We start from the raw sequence: 22,336 nt of genomic DNA, 5'->3' as shown, positions 1-22,336 counted from the left end.
CTATGTACTCTAGTGTCGCATCTTGGAAGATCCCCTCTGCTCCCTAAACAGAAAGTAGTTTCGTTGGCATTCGTTTCTTTCTCATAGAGAAAGGAGCAGCACTTTATCAGCTTATGATAGCGGTACTGGTCATCATAGGCTGCAAAGGCGAGATTCCCGAGGGGAGAAGGAAAAGGGGGCAGTTGGCCGGCTCGCTGGTTGGCTAGCTATCGAGGGAACTGGCATCGGCAGCAGCGGTTGTGGTGTGCACAGGCGGAATGAGTGTCGTGATTGCCCATCGATGAAGTGGATTGCTTGCCTTCTATCCCAGCCGAAGTCGCAGTTGCCATCTAGTCCCCAGTTCAATCGCAGCCGGACCCCAAGTCCTCCACACTGCCCTGTCGCCATCCACCTAACCTGCTCTGAAAGACGAAGCAAGCAAGCTATCCTGTGAGTGCTAGTGCAAGTGCATGAGGAATAGAAGGGGTGGAAGCAAACGAACGAGGATGAGACGGAAGGTGGACAAACTTGGCAATTGTCAGAAGTTGAGATGAAAAGGGTAGAAAGCCCTATCCGGCAGTCGGCTCGATACCAGCCCAACTGGAGGCACAACATCCGCACCACCAGAGGCAGCAGCAAGAGCCTAGTGCTACTAGTATTGCCGTATCGTGCTGGCCTGAGGCAGCGGCAGCGGTGGTGAGGCTAATCGCCATAATACCTTGGAAACACCTTTGAAAGGCCTTAAAAGGCCCTGCCGGTCGACCGGCCGGCTGGCTGGTTTGCGCCCCGATTGCCTGTCCCTTGAGGCCCCAAAGGCATTAGTGTTGTGTACGCGAAGAAACCGTTGGCGACGGCGGCAGCAGCGGTCGCGGCGCAAGTCGGCCGACCGGAGAGGAGGTGGGGAGCGGCAGTATCCGCCAAGGGCATACACACAAGCAGCGGGTAGAAAGGGACATAGGGCACAACGGGACGCTAAATTGGGGCGTTGTTCGGAGCCAGACCGCCGGGAAGGGGGTTGTAATGCACTTATGGGAGAAGGAACGCAGGCTTGTATATGCTTTTAGTGTCGAGAGGAACCTGGAAACCTTCTCTATCCTACTCGCTGCCTGCTCGGTCTGCCTGCCCTCTGGCAGGCGTTTGCTCGTCCGATAGCCCCAGCCGCCCCCGTCGGTCACCCACACCCCTCGCGAGACGTAAAGAGTGCGCCGCCGCTTTTAAAGCATCGGGCAGAATCGTGGACGAGAGCAGCAGCAGCACCAGTTACAGCCGCCGTCTACTGCCGCTGCCAGAAAGAAGTTGCAGCAGCAGCACGCGCGCACATGGTATGAAGGGGACTTTAGTATGGAGTCGAAGCAGAAGCAGCTGCGCAGGGTTCAGATTCGTGTTTGTCCTACATAGCTGGCAGTAATATGCCAAGAAGCGATGTGATGGACGCCAATTCCCGTCCACTTCGAATAATACCGTATACACAAACAAGTGATAGATACGGGAACATGAAACGTAACGTACAGTTGCCATGTGGCACAATGTGCATTGCGCGTGCGCGCACGAATAATACAGCGCACCGCGGACGAGGCGTAAACGGGTGATGTCAGATAAACAAAGTCTATGTGAGCAGACGATATTCGCAGACATGGCAACGTACGTCCGTTTCCGGTGAGAGCGCGTTAGTTGCTGTCCTCGCTCTCGTTCTCCTCTTGTGTGTCTGAACACAAGAGGAGAACGATGAAAACGAGAACGAACAAATGACGCTGCCTTCTGTAGAAATTTAAGGGAGTAGCCTATGTGTTCTCTTTTTCCTCTCTCTGTACGTTTTCTCTCAAGAGAATGAAGCACTACAGGAGCACTAGCGCGCTACCCCCAGAGCCCGAACGCGTATAGGGGTCGAGTTTGCAGGGACGCGAGGACTGATCGAGAAGTATTTTCGGGCAGTTGTCCCTCTTACCCATTTGCCCCATCCGTCCCCATCCCCTACCACCGCGCAATTCTAAACCCCCAATTCCTTCCGTGCTTTGCCTCGTCTTACCAAAGTCTGCCCGCTACTTCTTCTTTTAGTTACCCTTACTTTTCTAGGCGACCATTGCGTAAGAGAGCGGGGGAGCCGGTCTGATCTCTAAAAGCAACTTGAAAGTGCACTTAGCAAGCCCGTACTACTGAACAGGGGCTGCAAGTAGGATGGGGTAAGCTGCCCCAGCGCGCGAAAGCCGGTGAAGCTGGCTAGGAGCTGCCCGGCTGCCGGTCTCGATGAGAGTGGAAGAGGGGATGCATTGGACGGATTGGAGGGTGTGCAAGAGGCTATTGGAGATTAAATGTACGGCAAGGCTACCTTCTCGTTCCTGTAACTCCTCGTAAGCCAAGCGACCATAGTCCTCCGCGAAACGTATCTCCTTACTACGAAGAGATACATTCGCTGCCGAGAAACAACGATAGAATCAAGGAGAATGGCGCTGATGACTATCGAAACGACCATTAGCGCCGGCCATGCTCACTCGTTAAAGAGGGTACTTCGCATGAAGAGGAAAGCAATTGGACATGATTCTGATGTGAACTACTGAAATCTAATTTTCAAAGTTTGAAGCATGCAAATGCGCTCCCTCGTTCTTCACCAGTCTCGATAATCATTCCTTAAGGTCATCCCATTCATGCAGCACGTGAAAAGTGTGCGCGGTAACTATTCGGTTTCTACAGACAAACACCATTAAATGCAGTTAGAAGTAAAATAGCCGTTATGTGGCGTATGCAGTCCTCATGATAGGCAGCAGACGTTTTTTCACACTTGTACAATAGGAGATCTCTCTTCGACATCGGTGTGAACTAAATCACTGTACAGGTTAAAAGACTTCAGAAACTCTGACGCATGTGGTTGAATTCAGCTGGCTGGCGACGCGCTTTCATCCTTTCGCGCACTCGTTGCCCGTTCAGTGACAGGATGCCCCCATTTAACTAGACAAACGACTAGAAAAACGACGAGCGAAATGTGTGAAACGAGTGCTTAGGAGACTGCAAGGAGGTGTAACAGCAGTACATTAAATGCCTAAAGTAAGGTGTTTAATGTACTACCGTATACGCCTTTGCACTTTGCCTGGGTGCGATCTAAAGGAATCGGATAGCTCTCGATTGTGGGAGAGAGTCTGCTGGTTGCGCCCACGTTGCGGTTTGCGAAAGCGAAATCACCAGCTGCTAGGTGCTTGGGGTAATATCATGACCACACTAGTTTTGTGTAAGGGGTTGCGCATGAGCGTTCGGTGTACGTATGAAACCATGTTATAGCTATTGTTCATTTCTGGATTGTATGCTCCGAATGCGGTAGGCACTCTATGCTTCTCTATGACGGTTGTTGCATATCGCTTCTGTCTGCTGGGTTTCATCTTCGATTCCGTACATTTTCGCATTTTTTAATTCTGAATATGTTAAACGTTGCAGACAAATACAGACGCATCCCTTTACAGGGCATTTAGTGCTGTCAATCCATCAAACTAGTAGATAGATGAAGCTGTAACTTGTCGCCTATAGCTACGCTTTTATTGACATCTAATTTTCAGTATATACACTTCGACGTTTTACAGGTTTCACTATAGACGTACCATTTGGTTTGCACAAAAATTGTACCATGCCAATAGATTGAGTAGCTTGAAATCGGGCGACCATAATGAACAACAGTTTTCATCGTTTCTAGAACAACAAGGCAGGTTCTTACCTGATATAATCGTCCCGACAAAGAATCATTTCGTTTTTTAAAAAACACGAACTGCCGATGTCCGCAAGGGGTGTTCCACACAGACTGCACTTCAAACACGAGTGGTGCCAGTAACGATCCATCGCGTGCAAGAAGTACCTGTAAAAAGTAATTTGAAAATCAACCGCAAATCTATTATTATTACAATGCCATAAGTTTAGGTCTAATAGAAATGTTTAATTGAACGTATTCGTTATGTGCTTTATAGTGATTGTCATGCTTGGTAAAGGTTGACAGCGTAAGCCTAGTAATTATACTTGAATGTGATGGGTAAATTATAAATGTTATACTTCAGAGCGAGACCTCTGGCGAACAAAAACTCAGCCACGGGAAATGCAACAACAAACAATGATACTCAGACATGCGTAGCAATAGAATGAACAAAAATAGCTCGGTAACTAAATAATTATTGAAAATTATTTTAATTTCCATTATTGAAATCAAATTTTGCCGTGTATATATACCTATTGATGTCATCATACCCAGTGTTATCAACGTCCACATAGATTCCCATCATATCAGCGTTGTCTCTGTAAATGCCGCATGTGTAATCTGTATATTCAAGATTTACATCACACTGATATGGAGTGTACCCCTGCGTGGCAGAAATTTATCTAGTTTCTGATAAATGAAAACTATCAAATGAAATTATGCTCTTATTGATGACTGATATTTCCTTATTGTCGTAATTGGATTGAATGAACAAATGCATGTATGGCATTGATCTGTATACGAAAGAAGTCATCGTTCTTTGTACAAAGCTCGTCATTGGTTCGCCTATCAGTCAGCTTGTTCAGCTTGCCCGGTCGTAATTGGGATGGTCGAGCACGCTTGCGTAGACGCCCAAAAAAGCGAGTTTCACGTTTTGCACCCTTCACCCGGCCATTTTTGAATGTTAACCGTTCCGGCCAGTTCCCCCTCGACTGCTTCCATAGATCTAATGATATGTGACATTTAGCGTTTCTTAGTGATCAACTTATGTAATATTGCCGCAGTTGATCAACCACCCATTCATCCTTAGGAGCATAGCCACCCTACTGCTGTTATTCTGGTAACAATAATTATAGCAACTATATATATATATATATATATATATATATATATACTGCATGGATTATAAAGAGAACACCTATTCCATAAAATGCAACGTATGTTAAATCCACCTAGATCTTTTTAGATGAGTTAGCTAGACATTCAAAAGCATTAATGTAGCGTTGCAGGATAGAAATTGAACGTAGGACAGATCATTTCAGGACAACCCCGATCCCATTGGTCAACGACAAGGCTATCTGACGGGGCCACTAACGATTGCAATAAGCATACTATAGTAGCACCTACGTCATAATTAGAGTTAAAGCTATGGCAAGCTCCTAAAATCTACCCTATAACGTTCATCCTAATCACGAAATTAATTTAGTTGTTCGGCCGGATTTATTATAGATAAGTCCCCTGTAATTAGCAGCAGCGTCATCTGAACCAAAACAGCGGTATCACCTAAACAAAGGTGATCATATCAGTGTAATTGCCTGTAACTATTGGAGAACAATAAGATCTAAAACGTTTTATTATGCTTTTCCCACCTGTCGTCTGCTCTTGACCATTCGGCTCGAAAAGGCTGTGTCGTGGTCAAAATCACAGTAAATTAAAATAAAAACTATGGTATAAGTAGATAAATTAATGCATACGTGGAAATATATACATATAAGCATAGATAGCGCATAACAAGACTTCATTTGTATAAATGAAGACTACATCTTCTACAATTAATCCTAACTCATCTGTATTTACGTTGTTTACTTTTGCTGTAATGCTCGAACCTCACACACTTTACAAAGACATATTGGCCAGTACTTGATTTGTTCCAAAAAAGTCCAAAACGGATTAATTTTACTAGGATGAAGAAGTCGTTTTCGACTACTAGATACAATTGAGTTGTTTGAAACTTTACCAAGTTTACTAACTTGTATAACTGCTTGCTACCTAAATCACTAACACAACATTCTAACTGAATTGACTCGCGTTTCTTGAGGAGCTAACCATAAGTTCTGTGCGAACGTGTCTACAGTTTTGTGGCTTGTGCATCTATTGTAGATAGCCCAACGCTATAAGGTGTGGCTGTTTTTTTTTTTTTATTATTAAGACACGAATAGAAGAAAAAGGTTCAAAATAGGAATATCCGCAACCTAATGTCAACGATGTATAGCCACACTTACGGACAGCTGATCATGGCAATCGATACATCGCAATCGAGACCTAACCAAGGTTGTTGCAGACGACTAATATAATAGTATATATTGTCTCCACAGTAGAACATGGAAGACTACATTAACATACGTATCAGAGAGCAACATGAAACACGTAGAAAATTTCAGTAGTAACAAAAGCCAAGTAAAAAAAACTCGCACATATTTCTTCCTCATGACGGCGGATAACAACGAAGGTATTAACCAAAAGCCATAACCATCATAATAATTACCGTCGATTTATGAAAAAACAGCGTTCCTGTCTTTCGCAACGCCCCAATCTTCTCCTTCCTTTTTCAGCCCCACACGCACCTCTGTCTTTGTACCGAAACCCGCTGTCTTTCCCACGCTCTTCCATGTGCGAGATGTGTTAGCAGAAAAGCGTGTTTGCTGATGAGATGTCGTTAAGAAGCTATTGGATGCCGCGGGGTGTCTGCGGGTGTGCTGCTCAGCCATGGAATGGACTAACTGAGGAGGACCCGACCGTTTCTAGCCCCCCCCCCCCGTTCCCCCCGCCCGCGCCGCTAGTACCGCCATCGATAGTTGTGCGAAGGTTGTTACCTCTGAAAAGCCGCGGCGACGGTCGCTCCAGTGGTGCTGCTGTTGGCGGACGTGGCAGTGGGCGAACGAAGAGAAACAGAGAAAATAGCCAAATCGAGACCCCTTGATAACCCCATCACCCTCCATCTACTCCATCCAGTGCGCCATTTTCCTCTCCAATTCCTCATTTTGTTACTCCCGTAACTAGTGCTCTGCTTGACGCTACCGGTGGAACCGACCAAACCGAATTTAAAGTAACCCTTCCCTTCTACGTCTTCGGCGTAGTCACCGTAAAGCCGAACAACCCAGCTAGCGTCGCTTGGTCCACGTTACTGGCACAGGCACAAGATGGACTTGGGCTGATCATGGTGCTGCTAGTGGGATGGCAAGGCAAAATAAGCGGAGGTTGTTAGGGCTCAGTACTACGCCTTCTAAAAGCTTAGTCGTTCCAGCCAGCGGGCAGGGTAAGAGGGAGACATTTGTATATGCGTGCGTATGTGTAGGTCCCGCAGCTAGACGTGGTAGAATAGGCCGGACTGCCTATTAGTTGTGTATGCTTTTGTGTGCAGTTGTACACCTATCGTTTGCCATACGATGACAACAATTAGAACAACACCACCCGTCGCAGAACAACACAATGCGAATTCTGTGGCTCAGTATTAAGCGACAGATTGGGCAAACAATTGCAAAACGTTAGAAACGCGAGTGCTCCATTTAAGTATTATGTATGTATTCCTATAATTAGAAACGAATGTGAAATTACGGTGATCACTCTACGGTATTTTTATGTATAGTAATGAAGGTGTTTGATTTAAGCATCGTGAAGAGTTCAAAGAAAAACACAGTAGACGAGGCAGTACATACTAACTAGTCTCTGGTTAGTTATGTCTGATGAGATGACTGAAGTTAGTATCCGACAGCTTTGCCTCGCCAATCGTCAGTAAAGCTAACTGGGTCGGTCGATCGAGAGTTAACCATCTGATGCAGTGGGCGATATAGCGCCGTCTGTTAAATTTCTACTGATAATCCAACTCGAAAATACATTGTTCTATTTAATCGATGGTTCACTTGCAAGTATTAACTTTAATAACAAAAACATCGATTGTTGTTATTGTTAGATACATACCTGTGTACTGTACGCTATTCGATAGCTTTTTACATTGAAAACGTGTTCGCCCAGAATTTCATTCGTTACTATAGTATGTCTACTGACAAGGCACGCCGTCCGTTATACATTGCGACATAATAAATATGCGGTTTAGACATAGTTTGATAAATCGTTCCTCAAAAAAACTCGCTTAACTTGTATCTTTTTGCATTTTCATTTTTATTTTCATAAAAATAGAACGTTCGTTGAAGATGGTCGCTCGTCGTACCATTTATTTTATATTTTACATCAATCATAAAAGAATATTATATGAAAAGATTACATATTATAAAAATTGTACAAATTTGCTTGATTTATTTACGAGGAATGGGGACTCTGTAACGGCTTACAAACATCGTTCTGAGAATAATAAAGAAAATCTTAGGTAATGTATAGCGCGTTGCAAAACGTAGTAGATTTCACCACCAGTCGCGTCAGACTGGCGGCAGGCTAATATTTCAACGCGAATCTACACGGTCGGAGAGTAGTGCGTTTTGTTGTTGCTGCCGTGCTTGTCTCCTACTACTGGTAATCCCTTACTGTTGCTGACTACTATTTGCCTTTATAGATTCGGATGTTATTGAAAATTATGGTCATGGGTTTATCCCTAAAAAGTGTATCTGCTTAGCTTTTCCTTCCAGTACGCTTTCCGCAGGATTTTGCCTTTGAGCACTCGCTCTGCACAGCCGATAGAGATTACTGTAAAAAGCTTCTCGAATCTTTATCATTTGTCATATTTAACCAAAAGCAATCTTTTTACACCCTCAGCGGGGGGCAAATCTACAACCCGCGGATGCATAGCTGCGTATGAATACACGACTACGCCATCCGACATCATTACGCAGTTTCGAACGGATCCTGCTTTAGTTTGAATTGAGCTTACCGGTCCTGTATGGCGCCTCCACAAGCAGCGCAGGGACATTTTGCGGGCGGCGATTGTACGACTCCCTGGGTGGTATGGCCAGGTGTGAGAGATCCAGCAGGATGACCTCCAGGGGGAGAGCCATGCCCCCCTGGGTGGCCTCCCGGATGACTCGAAGCGTGAGGTGGTAAGATCATCTCAGATGGCGGAGATAATAATGATCCTCCAGGGCCTGATAAACTGCCACCCCCACTTGCTGAAGACATTACGAAGCAAACAAAGAAAAAGGAGTGTTATGATTACTTTATAATTTATATTCACTATTATTATCATAAACGGAAGTGTCCCATCAGAGCACAACAATATGCTACACCGAGCGCATAATAAACAAAGTACAATCAAGTAACCTAATTAAAGCTAAATTTTGTCTTACAGCTCTTAGATAGCGTGTTCGCCTTTCAATTAAATAGCATTCGGCATCACAATGGTGTCAATCTAGCAGCCATCCTACACATTATATAAATAGTCTATTTAAATATGGAGGTATTGCTAGGGCACTCGAGTTGAACTCAACAACATCGCGGACGTCCGAGCTGTCATCTTATTTTTACACGACCGCAACCCTCTGGCCTGCTTTAGCAATAAATTTGATTAAACTTGCTACGCGTAGGGACATTGCAAGCGCTTACGTCAAAGAAGTTGTCTCTTTCTCCCTCTTTTCTATCGCTTTCGGTGAAGAGAGCCACGCGATCTTCTCTACGTCACCGCATCGTCGTTACGGCTGCTGCCACCGCCATCGGCTGCTTTCAAGGCCGCGGGGCAACAGAACGACGCCACTGCAACGGGAGAGAGGGCGCTAAACTGGGGTGGACGGCGACCGACAAGAGGGTGCGGGGCTTCGGTTTAATCAATGAAATTAATTAATTATGCCAAAATTTGCTAACACCTAATAAGCTACCACCGCCGGCTCGACTACCACGTCCTTTCTTCGAATCGTCGTTGTTCTCCCTCATTGGCTCCATGGTGGTCCTGCCATAGTGCTGCTGCAATCGCGGTTCCATTTCGACTTCCTGCCACAGATGAACGGCAACTGGCCATTCGTTCCTGTAGAAACTATAGTAATTTGTTTGGAAGATCAATCGGGACCTGACTGCGTATCCACTAGTCTGCGTCTGAATTGTTGCCTAAGTCCAATCTAATTCGATCCCGGCTTAGGGGTACGCAAGACGAGCTCACACCCACAGTCCGAAAGTCCTGCCTTTTTGGTCAGATCCAGGCACATTGCATGTACAGAGCACTAGAAAGAAAATACTCGCTTCGCTGCCATCGACCGCTGTTCCTTTCATTACCAATACTACCGCATCGTCGGAGAACGTCGCTAACGCGTCGAAAACTGTCGTAGCGTTTTTGTCGAACGTCTCTAAAAGAATAAGATAGTATAAAATAAGTAGCAGACAACACTGTTTATTAAGGCACACTTTCTGTCGATGGCGCCAGATGGTGAACGACAGCAAAGCCTAACCCCGCTACTTTCTGGTCGTTGTATTTGTGCAGAATACAACATCCATTTAAGCTGGTTAATTTGCTTTCAGCGGTTACTCAACCCACTACCTCTTCTAAAATCTTCAACTAAAAACCCCCTATCGAGGAGATACTGTGCGTGCAACGTTCGGCCAAATGGAGCTAGTTACTCAGTTAATACTTGTCACGTGCTGCGCTGTAATGGCAACAGTTTTATATATATTTCATGCATATCTCCGTGATGGTGCATTGGCAACAGCTTTGCCTATTAACATAGAAACAGGTAGTTCTCTAGGCTCAGAGCCGGGCGTAGGCGCACTTCGTTTCATGCTAGCCGTTTAAAGTAATGCTTGACGGCAGTAAACACATTGTAGATAGGTGAAGTCTTGTGCACAGCTATGACGACCACGTTTATTATTTGTCATCTTGTACCGACACTTCAAATAGAACCATTCGTTATTCGATATTTAGCGGAGAACGAAAATCTGTCACGGAAGGATACGCCAACCTCATAATTCCCACGGAAACTTACGATGAGTGATTTTGGTGCTAAGGGATTTTTTATATCGATTTTGTCGTCTTTTTCCTGACGAATGACTAAAGAAAACTAAAACAGCACGTCATTACGTTCTTGCCGATTCTAAAACGAGCGGATTCAACTGTCACCCAATAGTACACCTAAGATTAGCACAAAAACAACCAAAACCCATCAACTCTTGCGGCTTGCTTGAAAACGGCGTGGCGCCGTTCGCTGAATCTCGGAGATGTTCCCGTAGAAGACTGTTTAGAAGAACAGCTCTCAACGAAATTTTTCGAGAGTCGTGCAGCGGAAACACGAACGTTGTTATTCCTTCGGGGCGTTGCAAATTTGGAGACAATCATAATCACCGTCATTAGTAAGCCAAGACAAATAGACTATTCCAGTCGCTACCTTCAAGTGGCATCCCGTTTAGCTAAGGCCCTTTGGGTGCAGAAGAACGAAAAAGGGGCATAATTATTTCTCAAAACAAACGCTATTTTCAATCATCGAACAGGAATCGCAGAACTCTGCAGCAGCGTTATTTATCTTTCACATCAGTTTTCCCGGTATCTGTAATCTTCCGGTCTATTCACTTTTCTTCGCTGCTATCCCCTCTAAAAAGGCTGGATATTTCTAGCATCCCATAAACAACTGTTGCTGCGGCAATAATGACCATATATATAAGAAAGCCGCTGGCAGCGAAGAAAAACGACGAAAAGTCAAGAACATTGTTCGAGCATGCGACGACGGTGCGTGGCCACCGTCGCTAGCGATAGCAGGATCGGCCGGTGCGGCGGTGCAGCTAAGACTCAACGTGGAGAACGTTATAGGAAGAGCAGGAGTTGATGGGAGGAGACACGAAAGGGAGGTCAACAGGCAACGGCTTCGCGGCGTGCCCGAAGTTATTAGTGGCTCGCACGAGCCGAATATTCATTAGCTGATTAATTGCCTAATAACTTAATATACTAGCACTCGTGCTCGTTCGTTAGTGAAAATAGTAACAGAGAGAATTTCGAATAATAGCGATGGCGGACATAGCGGCAAAGACAAGCCGATAGCGTTGCGATGACAGCCAGTGCCGTATTTTCGAATGGTCAACGACCAGAATTAATCCGCCAATTACCAGTCGCTAGTAGGTAGATCAAATTAGCGAACGAACTAGATAGAAATCGTGTTTTCTCGTCACAGGTATCGCCGCAACGTCCATGATTCGTGGTTGACAAACGTCGGTTGACGCATGGCCTAACGTTAACGAAGAAAACAGAAACTGCCATAAAAAAAATAGGCATACTATAATTAACTAAAGATTCACAGGTCTACGTAGGCAAAATGTCCATGGGGCCGTGATCTGTTGCTTCTATATAGTTATATAGCTTGTATATAGTATATACCAGAGATGAAAAGAGGCTCATTAACACAGATTAATTAGTAATTCAATTAATATTTAAATTATAAAAGCAAAGGTAATGGTCTACACACGCTCTAGTGGCACGAAGTAACTATCGAAAAAACGATATCTATTAAATGGAAACAATGGCTGATAGGTGATTAACTGAAACACAAAGCAAATATGAGCACAAACGCTAGAGAACAGGAACGACAGGACGCGAAGCGACGATCACCATGCCTACAAAGCGTGTAACTTTCCTAACAATGAAAAGAAATTGATTATAGAAAACATTTGTAGATAATGTTTGTGCGTCAGTAACAATATTGATGAACATAAATTATCCGAGAATTTTTGGCCTGCAGTAAATCACCACGTAACTAACGTCGTTGACATCACCTGTAAAATATGCGTGATTATAACGGTAAAGGTAATAATTACGTCAAGTTTAATGGCAGCTATGATTACTTAAGCTGGTCCACAATTGTGGATTCGGAATCCATGGTTTGAAGAGTACTTGAAACACAAATACATTCAATGAGGCTGGCCGAGCTGGATAAAGATTCGAAGCAGCTAGGTATCGTCTCTTCGTATTCTACTAAGCTACTCTCCGTAGTTGAAATTAGAGTTTGTAGTTCACCATCGAAAGGAACTGTTTTGCTTCTAAACTAACTTACTACAGCCAGCTGGTAACTCTGGAAATATAAGCTCAGTTGACAAGATATATCAGACACAAACAAATTACGCTCAAGTCACATTTCAACATATATTTCAATGTAGTTATTTGTCGTTTTCGTATAGCTAGCAAATCATGTGCCGTCTAACACCGAATGTGTACAATAATCACATAAGGTCTTGCGCCCAGAACCTCATTTCTTACTATTCTAACATGTTACTGTAATACGCACTTGATGACACGCACACCGATTTCATCTTTCGCTTAGCAACGCTACAAGATGTGTGTCATGGTGCGCGTTAGATATTCGAAGGCAAAAGAAAAGTCTGGTGGGCTGGCGTCACATTAAAACTTGCCCATCTCGGAAGCATGCCGCTGCCACTCTGGCGTCGACTGTAGCGCTACAGGCGAGACAGAGGGAGAGGGGGAACTTTTTCAATTAACAGAGCATAGTTCAATCAGCCGCCAGCAGCGGCAGCATTCCAGTAGGATGGGGAGAGAGAGGCAGGCTGCCCAATGGCTGGTTGGAGTGGGGTGGCACAGGGGAAAAATCACCTCTCTGCTAGCAGGGAAGGGCTATTACGGGGGCGACGCGACGTCGGTAGGGGCCATGGAAGCGGGTGGATAATGACGGTAGAACGCACGCACGCACACCACGACCGAGTAGGGGCTGCCTGGAGGGACGAGGGATCGCGAGGGCTCCAGCAATAGTAAGCTTAGCAGACGAAAAGTGGACGACGCACAGTGGTCGGTTAGGGACCCGTCGTTAGTATTGCCTTAAAGGGAGTGGGATAAATATAAATTTACAAAGTAGTAGCAGCAGCATCGGCAACATCTAACGGCTAATATCCGCTCATCCGTTCGTATTCCGGTTTGCGCGTTCACCAGCAGCGTCTATTCGTCAATAGTAGCGTCATCGTTCGCCTTCATCGTCATCCTTCCCATCAGCATCGTTGACGACTGCTGCTGCCACTGTTGCAACAGCAACACGATCATAGTCATCATCAAATATTTGAATAACTTCATACTCTCCATTACATGATCCCTGCCTTCCCTTTCCCCACGATTCGTGTCCCTCTCAGCTCCGCGTGGTTCCTTTTGCTTTTCGAGCAAGCTAGCCTCGCTTTCACAGCCAAGGACTGCTGTCTCCTGTCTAGCGACCTATCACGACGTCCTATAGCGAGAACGCCGTTAGGTTTGTAGCCGCATAGGCAAATGCACAACAGAGGTATTCCATAATTACAGGGAAATAGCCAGACGCTGCGGACGTTAGACGTGGCTAAACGGAACGTGCTACGTAATCAGCAGCAGAGTGCTTATTTGTTCAAACATACAAAACATTAGGAAAAACGAACCAATGAAAGGGACACAGAGAAGGCGAGCCCCAGGCTCAAAACTGGGAGACATGTAATAGCAGAAGCACCAGTGGCCACGGCGGTGAAACGCAGTTTTTTGAGCGAGGTAACAAAGAACTAAGAGAAGATCATGGTAGAAAGATGTGTGCGAGTGAGAACCCAGGTAGAGGCAGAATAAAGTTGGGCGAACAGAAAAAGAGTTCCGATCAGCAAGAGAAATAAAACAAAATAACAGCCAGTGTTCAAAAGAGGGAAGGGCCACATACAGAAGGAATTCGAAAACAGCTGCAAGTAAAAGTTTAAGATTTAAAAGCATGCCATCATCGCTAGCCGGCGACTTACGTCCAACACTGGGAGCCTTAGGCGTTCCATATCCCTCCTTGCCCTTCCTATTCAGCTACCAGTAGACCCGTAGTATTACACAATGAACTGTGGCTCAAACTAGCTGGCACATATTTCAACGATTGAAAATGATGACAAACCGCTGGTGGGGTGGCGGAAACACTACACTTAGTCTGGCTGCGCCTTTTTGCGGTATAACCAGTGAATGGTACCTGGGAGTTCTAAGATATGCGCCATCTGGCTAAAACTCGAGGCAATACGGCCAGGCATGGAACAGCAGGGGGGTTAGAGAGATTGTTATTACACTAAAGATCAATTTAGCTGGGACATAACTTCCGACATCCTTTCTGTATACTGTACCTGCTACTCGTAGCGGCAGTCTTTGTTCAATGAAGACCCTCACCTGGACACGGGACTCAGACATAACTTAAATTTCTCATCGATTTCAACGCCACTGCCAACGCTTCGAAGTTAAGTCGAACACCGCATTACAAGTCTAGCCAAACACTTGCTGTCAGCATGGCATGAAAGTTTGAACTTCTATTTTTATATGCGTGATAAAAACCTATCCACTAAACCTATCTGTGCCATGCAAGAATGTGACTGATTGCTCTCAGGGGCTCACATCAGATCCCAGGAGATCATAGGAACACGTAATAGCTCATATGCTATTGGCTGGAATCCATGACGCGATTATCCTTACAGAGTAGGAAATTTATGAATCATATGTGGAATCAAATAATGATATTATAAGGCTGCTATATGTAATATAGGTGAAGACGACGTGCTAGATGACCATAACACCATACTTCTTAGTTCCGGATTTAACCAGTATTTATTCGTCTCTCAATGAACGGTTATTTTTGTCTGCTTAATGTCTTGTTTATCGACCTATGTTTAGTAGGACAATGTTCAAAAAAAGGCAAGATTCTAATTAAGCCAGTATCCATTGAGTGATGATAACAATATGAATAGAACATGTATGAAGGTTAGCCGTCACGTGTTTCTGCTCGTATTTCCATATGCTTCTGTGCGTATGCTTGTTTGTTTTTGATAACTTACCGTCAAAGTTGTAAAAGTGGTGGGGATTATTCGGTGCCGGTCCAATAGGGCCACTCGGAGGCTGCTGCGGCGGATTTCCACCAGCAGGGTGATCTATATTCGATAGCTGATCGGAGCCAGGTGAGGAACGCGAATCAGAAGGAGTGAAAGGGTCCCAACTGGGCGGTCTTGTAGGGGTATGGGGTCCGTGAGCCGCCAGGTGGGCGGCGCCAGGGGGTCCTGCTCCTCCTAGGGGTCCGTGCGGAGGCGTAGTTCCGCAAGGTGCCCCGCCCTCACTCCAGCCACCTACTGGGGGTGTCCATGAAACCGGCGTTCGGCGGCCTCTGAAAGGAAGCATAAGATACGAATGAACCAAACAATTAATGCACGCTAAATTGCAATCCTGATCTTTAAGATAAAGAATGTCGAAAGTATGTAAAAAGAACGGCACTGCGTATTATACACAGAGCTAAAACTGTCATTCAGTAGAAAAATTAATCTGTGGTATATTTCAGACCTGGAACTTTCTCTGTAGTCCATAACAACAGGATAGTGAGCTCCATTGTTTTTGGGAATTTTGGCGAAGGACGTACCTCGGAATTATGTATGACAAACTTGAGGTTCAACCTTCTAGGCATTAATATTTGCACATCTAGTATTTATAACAATTTCAGGTTAAAAATGCTGCGATGGCATCAAAATAAATTCTCAGTTTTGGATGAGCACTCTACGGAGACACGTATACGCATATAGTTATCAGCGTATGGCATTTACTATTCTACAATGATGACAAATGATGTTGGCATATTTTTTTATAAATGATAAGTAATGAACATAATATAGCTGTGGTTTTTTTAATTAAAAAAAAAGAAGAAAAAAAAATTAATTCGTGTTCTTTTTTTTATACACTGTGGTCTCTATAAACGGAAAAGAGTAAAAGTGACTCCCACAAAAACGACAGGCCTTGTCCATCCAACAGGCATGCATTGATATTTGTCTTAAAATAGGCTTTGCGAGAGAAAAGCCGTTTTACCTTCGCATTGACCTAATATCTAGCTAATTTATACGTTACTTAGTTTTAGTGTAAACTTTAAGCTAGTCCTGCCTATCTTTTTGTAGAATGATCATTCTCGTCTATTCAGGCACCGTCCTCTGTATTCAAATCCGCATTTCAAGCTTAGTTCTGCCTTGGATGTAAAATCATCACCATGTCGTACTGCAGCTATCGTGCGCAAGGATAATCCACGCAAATACGGATTGGGGGTTTTGGATAAGGTAAGGTTGCCGGTATAGTGAAAAACTATGTAAAAAGATAAAGCGGGGGGAATCGGTTTTCAAGCACTATTTGAATCGCTACTTTGCACCCCCAACTCCCTTTACCTCATAAGCCCACTTATCCCCTGGCAATTTTCTCCGTTAGCAGGGCATCAGCTATTTGAGCGATTATCATTTTTCCTCTCGATCACAGCCTGTACCCCAGCTTCTGCTCTCCCTCGTAGCGCCTCGTAAACCTCACAACAAAACGGCCAGCGATCGCGGCGGATGGAGAAATAAGAACGGGACGAATGCCGCCGGTGCCACTTCTGAGGAATGAAGGAAAGGGATAAATTGGCTAGTAGTCGTATCAGTTGCTGCCTAGCTGACTGGTACCTGTGCCCCATTCTTGGCTAGTTTCGTGTGCATGTGCCGGAGCTGCCACAGTTAGGCTACTATAGGCCACAGCGCGAGCCTGTCTGCGCTTGCTGCTTGACTGGTGCTGCTGTTACGACTACTGCAGCTTGACGATGCGGACAACGATGGCGGCGGCCGCTGCTGCGGTAGCGTTCAGATAGAGAAACGGACGGAGGCAGCGATCGAGGGAGCACTAAGAAGAGTGGCTGAGTAAAACGTGGAGAGGCAAAAGGAAAAAGAGTTGCGGGCAATATTTCGAGGTGTATGTTATATTTTTCACGGTCTCTCCTCCATAGGTCGCCGCTTTACCGATCCCTCGTTTGGCCGGCTGAGAGACGGTCGGCTGCCGCCACTGGTCCGCTCCTTTTTCTTCTTCCTCGGACGATACGTCAAGAATTCTTCATGTCGATGCCAATATCAGAAATAAGCCCGGCGACAAAAAGTAAGACCATCGCCGTTGGGAACAAAGCGGCGGCTGGGACGCTGGTAGCAACGGTGGAACCGCTGGAAGCAGTCGTAGCGGTATCACCAGCGGTAGCAATCGTTTCGTCCGGTGCCGCCGTGCCGGTTTTCCAATACGCGAGAGCTGAGGGCGGTGGGGGGGTCGTGGGCCAAACTAGGGCTATGGAAGAGGAGGTACGTAGGGGAGGTAGCGAAGTCAAGCCCCCAAAGATGGAAAAAGGGGTACAGCGGCGCGAGATGGTCGATTCCGGTTCGTTCCATTCTTAGGAAAAGGAAACGAAATTGCCGGCCAGAGAAAACTATGGTAGGAAACAGACATCGGAGCAACGGGCAAATAGTCAACCGGCAAAAAGGCAGCAAAGAGTAACCATTTAAACGACAAGGCAATCCCTCTACGGTGCAGAGGCCGATTCTGCAACTACACGTCTGCTGCTTTCCTATCGAACGCCGAACAAACGAATGCCACTACGGGTCATGCCAGCATGATGTCTATGGGCACATTTGGATACGAACCGCGCACAGAATAATTTAACAAACAATGTTTATTATGCAAATTATAAAGAGAAATAATAATAAAGCAGCCTGTACGAACAGCTGAACGGAACATTCCTTATAACAATAATTGCTAATTTTCTTTGGTAGCTGAAACTTGACCGCATGAATCATTATACCTGGGGCATGCATTTACGTTTCTGTATAATAATTTTTTTTATATTTTTTCTACTTAGAGAGCCTGTTTACATTGATGAGTGGTAGAATATTTCTTGCGAGCGTATTTTATTGAAACGGTGCTTACTATTCACATGTGTGGTCCGTATGCCTCAACACTTCTGCTGGCATTGGGTACGTGCCTTCAAGTTGATACTGAGCTATAAACAAAAAACGAAAGTGCGCCTTTACTCTCTCGTAGCAAGACAGCTGAAAAAAGGCTAAGTAGCTTGGGCCAGCGCTGACAAAAAACAATTTTCTCGCATCAAGATTGTATATATATCGCCGCCTTTCTTGAATAAATAGTTTTTTTACGTACCCGCTTACGAACTACCTGAGTAAAACAAGTGACAAATTATTCTACGAACGCCTCACCAGCTTAGAATCAAATAATAGAACGCGGGCAACCAGCTTCTACTAAACATATGTATTCGACTAAAGGGGTCAGATTGCTTTAGCTTGGTTCCATGGTGGCTATACCGAGAATCCTTCCCCTGCCTCTTTGTCTTGAAGAGCAGCAACGTCGATTTAGCATGAAACGGTAGGTGTCGCCATAAGCAACGTGCTATCTACAGCCCAAGCACGGTATCGCCTACGGCCGATTATGGTACTATTCCAGTAAAGAAATTGACACGGCTTTCCTGGGAAAATAACGAAAGAGGAACCGATCTAGCGAAGTAAAATGGATATAATTATTAGCCGCCTTGGCAGTTACGCAGTAGAATCAGATATGCACCGTGTAATTGTATCTACCGCTAGCAATCATCAGCGCTATTTATTTGCCGTTTATAATGTGTATCATACTCTGTGTGTGCTCGTAAGTAAGGCGTATAGACTATCTCGTCGAGTTTCGTCCCTTTTGGCTCTAAGTACTGATACTGGTATAGATTGGTACTCTGCTACAGTGTTAGGCTTTTACTTTGCCGCTTACCTTTAGCAAGAGAACAGCTCGATGGTAGTAGCAGGAGAACGTCTATCCAAGTGTTACATTGCGTGTCTAGTTAGCTTGTATCGTATTCGATTATAATACTGTAGCTGGCCTCACGTATGCGGCCTAACTCACCACTGCTGTTGCTTATACCGTTGTGTCATTCCATTTGCTATACACAGACAACGCTCAACGCAAGAGCCGGCAGAGAACGACAGGGCAGCGGTGGCGATGCGTTTCCTCTAGTGCTCTGTTCCTCTCACTTATTTATCATCGTCTCTCGGCTGCTCTCCGTAGCTCGCTGCTCTGCTGGTAGAGCCACATACCGTCTCTAATAATAAATGGTAATTATCTACGATTACACTAATTCATAATTGAGGCCGTCATAGCGTTCGGCTGCTATTCCGCCCGCGGTACCGGGTCTTTTACGCTGTGGGGCCATGGGAGAACGGGGGCCAAAAAAGGGCGGCAACGCTCCGTAGGGTAGCTGTAGCTGGCTCGCTCGCGCACACGGACGAACAGGCACACAGACGTAGCCTGGCCGGCCGGCAGGCGGACAGACAGCGCATAAACACACGACCACGACGAGCGATCGACGCAGCGTCGACCAAGCAGGCTGCTTGGCCGCTACAACCACTATCACCACCACCCGGCTGGAGAGCTTTCTAATTATCCTAATTATAAGCTATACTCGCGTACCCCGAGTACCCCGGCCCCCCATGAGTGTTGCGCGAAGGGTTTTGGTGCGTTGCCCCCTTGACGCGTAACTCCATTCTACGTCCACTCCCAATTCGGATTCCCGGTTCTCCAGTGGTTCGTCCCAGTTTGCTCCTATCATACATGTACGCGGTTCTGCCAACAACGGTGAGACCCTTCGCTGTTAAGCTAGCTTTTCCCTATGAGAAGCGTCCGCTGTGTGATGCGACTGATGTGTTTGCCACGGTAGCGGTGGTGTTGGTAAAAGTACTGCTGCTGCCCGCCAAACTAACCTAGAGCTGCAGTCTGATGCCGGCTGAAAGCCAGCCAACATGCGCTATGAGGGAAGATAGCTAGCGTCCACCGGTGGCGCTGCTCCCGTCCTAACGTTACCAGTACTGCTTCAACGACTCTGTTCGAAGCGCCCTCTTCCACTCACTCGCACTCTGGCCGCGGTAGCAGCGCGAGCTGCTCTGCCAAAATAGCCTCGAGCAACCACAAAATAGTTAAATTCATTAATTAACTCCCCCATTCCTTTTCCACATTCGGAGGACGGCTCTGGATAGTCGGCGGCTGGACTGAGCGAGGCACAGCCACCGTCGTAGCAATTGCCACAGGAACAAACGTTGCTAGGGGGAACTTCGGGAAGAAACGAGTGGATATCTCAAAGAGAGAAAGAGAGAGAACGAATGGCAGCGCCAAGTAGAGCAGGGCAAAGGGCACCTCACTAAGCGAAGCCTGCAGCCGGTTTGGACCCAAGACCCTAAATGGAAACATCACCAATCGACCATAGCAAACGGAAAATCCACTCTTGCTACGAACACTGCCACTGTCGTATTCGCAGGAGGGAAGACCAACTAGCGCCGCGGCCATCACAACGATTGATAGTGCCATGAAAGCCATGGGAGTAGCACTCGAAGAAATTCACTCTTTCAGAATATTGGAAAATGTTCGCCATCGCAAGCATTATAGTAATTAACTGATAACAAGAAACATTTCTGGGTTTAAAGAAAAAAAAAACACTCTTTTTACAAGTGTGTCATAAAATATATATGAAGCGACGCGACCCAATTTCATCTTTAGGTAGTCGGGCTTTTGTGTGAAGACTGGTAGCCAATTCAGCCGACAAAATGTTTCATATACAAAAGTTCTAGTTATTAACTCATTACAATATTAGTTGTTTTGGTGCAGTTGCATTTGGTAGTAAAGCAACTTGTTATGACAAATGTCCATAATGGATGCATGACAATTGCCCATCAAACCTTGCTAATGACCCGGGTCAGCGATATCAGTTTCACTATAGAGAAATCACTCTAATTAGCTCGCAGCAGGGCTACTCAAGAAATCAGGAACGTTATACTATTAAATGGGCCAATCTAATAAACGATCAATAACAATAATATATAATAATAATAATAAATTATCAATATTATAATAATCAATTCGCGTCACTATAACAACCGGCTCTCGAATCATTAACTAGTTAACACTCTCTCTACCTGTTTTTAAACGCAGACAAATTATTTTCCGGTAAAGAAGAGGCTCTTTTTGTTGAATTTTTCTGGTTAGTTGATTCTGTCTGCCAATTAGGCGAATGCTCTATGTGTGGGAACGCATGCACCTTATGGACGACGTTAGCTTTGCCCCTCAAAAAAATGTTCCACACTACCTGCGCACGACTCAGTGTTGTATGTACGCGACTTTCGTAAACTGTTCCTGTGAAAAGCGACATAAGCACAGGAAGCCATGCAACGATTTCAGTCTATTTCATTTCATACTCCTTGTTCCAACTATGGAACCTCGCTGCTCCCTCTTAGCATGCTAAGAAACCACCCTTCAGCTGTCGATGAAACTAAATAGGCAGCTAACAGAAGCAGTCTCGCCCACATTCGACGATCCGCATCACCACCCATCTTACCTCAGTACCCCTTACGACACAACACATATGAACACACGAAGAGAGCATCAGCAATAATTAACAGAGCTCTTCGCGCTCGTCAATTTCAGATTTCTGCTATCGTGTCGCCTGCTTAGGACGCCTTGTGGCGGTAGCTATATTAGCTACTGTGACAGCGGTATTTGAGTGTGTGCGTATGCAGGTTGTTATAGCTAGCAACCAGGCGGATTTTTCTTTTGTCAAGGGCGGGGGGAGGAGGTGCAGATAGGGTTTCACCTCCAAAGCCTTCAACGGCACACTGCCCCCATCCCGATGTTCCAGCTGCCAACCGTCTTTGCTTGCATCCAAGCTCTCAGCACAGGCCAATGTGATGGCTATGATGATGTTACGTTTACCTGAGTTCATTCCAATTCGCTGCTTTACATTCCCTTCTTAGCACGGTCAATCAATTAATACTTCACTTTAATATCGGCTTCCTACCTGCCTAACCGTCTACCAGCGCTATATATTAGTTCAATCCGCACACGACGTCGACGACGGCGAACCCTCCAGGCAATTTTGCGTCGCGTCATGCACACACTCCCTTGCTCGTCAACTTCGGTTTCGGTACCATAGCGCGAGTCTC

At 45.5% G+C, this 22,336-nt stretch overlaps 1 protein-coding gene across 5 annotated transcripts in view; it reads right to left on the bottom strand.

The window, feature by feature from the left end:
- LOC111265831 (LIM domain transcription factor LMO4) overlaps positions 1-19,537 on the bottom strand; it is a 34,048-nt gene extending 14,511 nt beyond the window's left edge. Inside the window, exons 1-6 of one of the 5 annotated variants that reach the window (XM_022842770.2) lie at positions 19,122-19,537; positions 18,671-18,831; positions 18,279-18,351; positions 15,371-15,693; positions 8,529-8,763; positions 3,677-3,814 (exon numbers count right to left, since the gene is read on the bottom strand). In XM_022842770.2, coding sequence (XP_022698505.1) covers positions 3,677-3,814; positions 8,529-8,704 — 314 coding nt within the window. In that variant the 5' untranslated portion in view covers positions 8,705-8,763; positions 15,371-15,693; positions 18,279-18,351; positions 18,671-18,831; positions 19,122-19,537. Of the gene's footprint in view, positions 1-3,676; positions 3,815-8,528; positions 9,170-15,370; positions 15,694-18,278; positions 18,832-19,121 lie in introns of those variants that run through there. The other 4 variants (XM_086970648.1, XM_022842771.2, XM_022842773.2 and 1 more) reach the window with 4 other exon arrangements.
- Positions 19,538-22,336: the final 2,799 nt, after the last annotated feature.

This window comes from Varroa jacobsoni, unplaced genomic scaffold, assembly GCF_002532875.2.
Source record: "Varroa jacobsoni isolate VJ856 unplaced genomic scaffold, vjacob_1.0 scaffold_1017, whole genome shotgun sequence".
Lineage (NCBI taxonomy): Eukaryota > Metazoa > Arthropoda > Arachnida > Mesostigmata > Varroidae > Varroa > Varroa jacobsoni.
The sequence above is the reverse complement of the archived record's forward strand: the minus strand, read 5'-3'. Positions and strand labels throughout refer to the sequence as shown.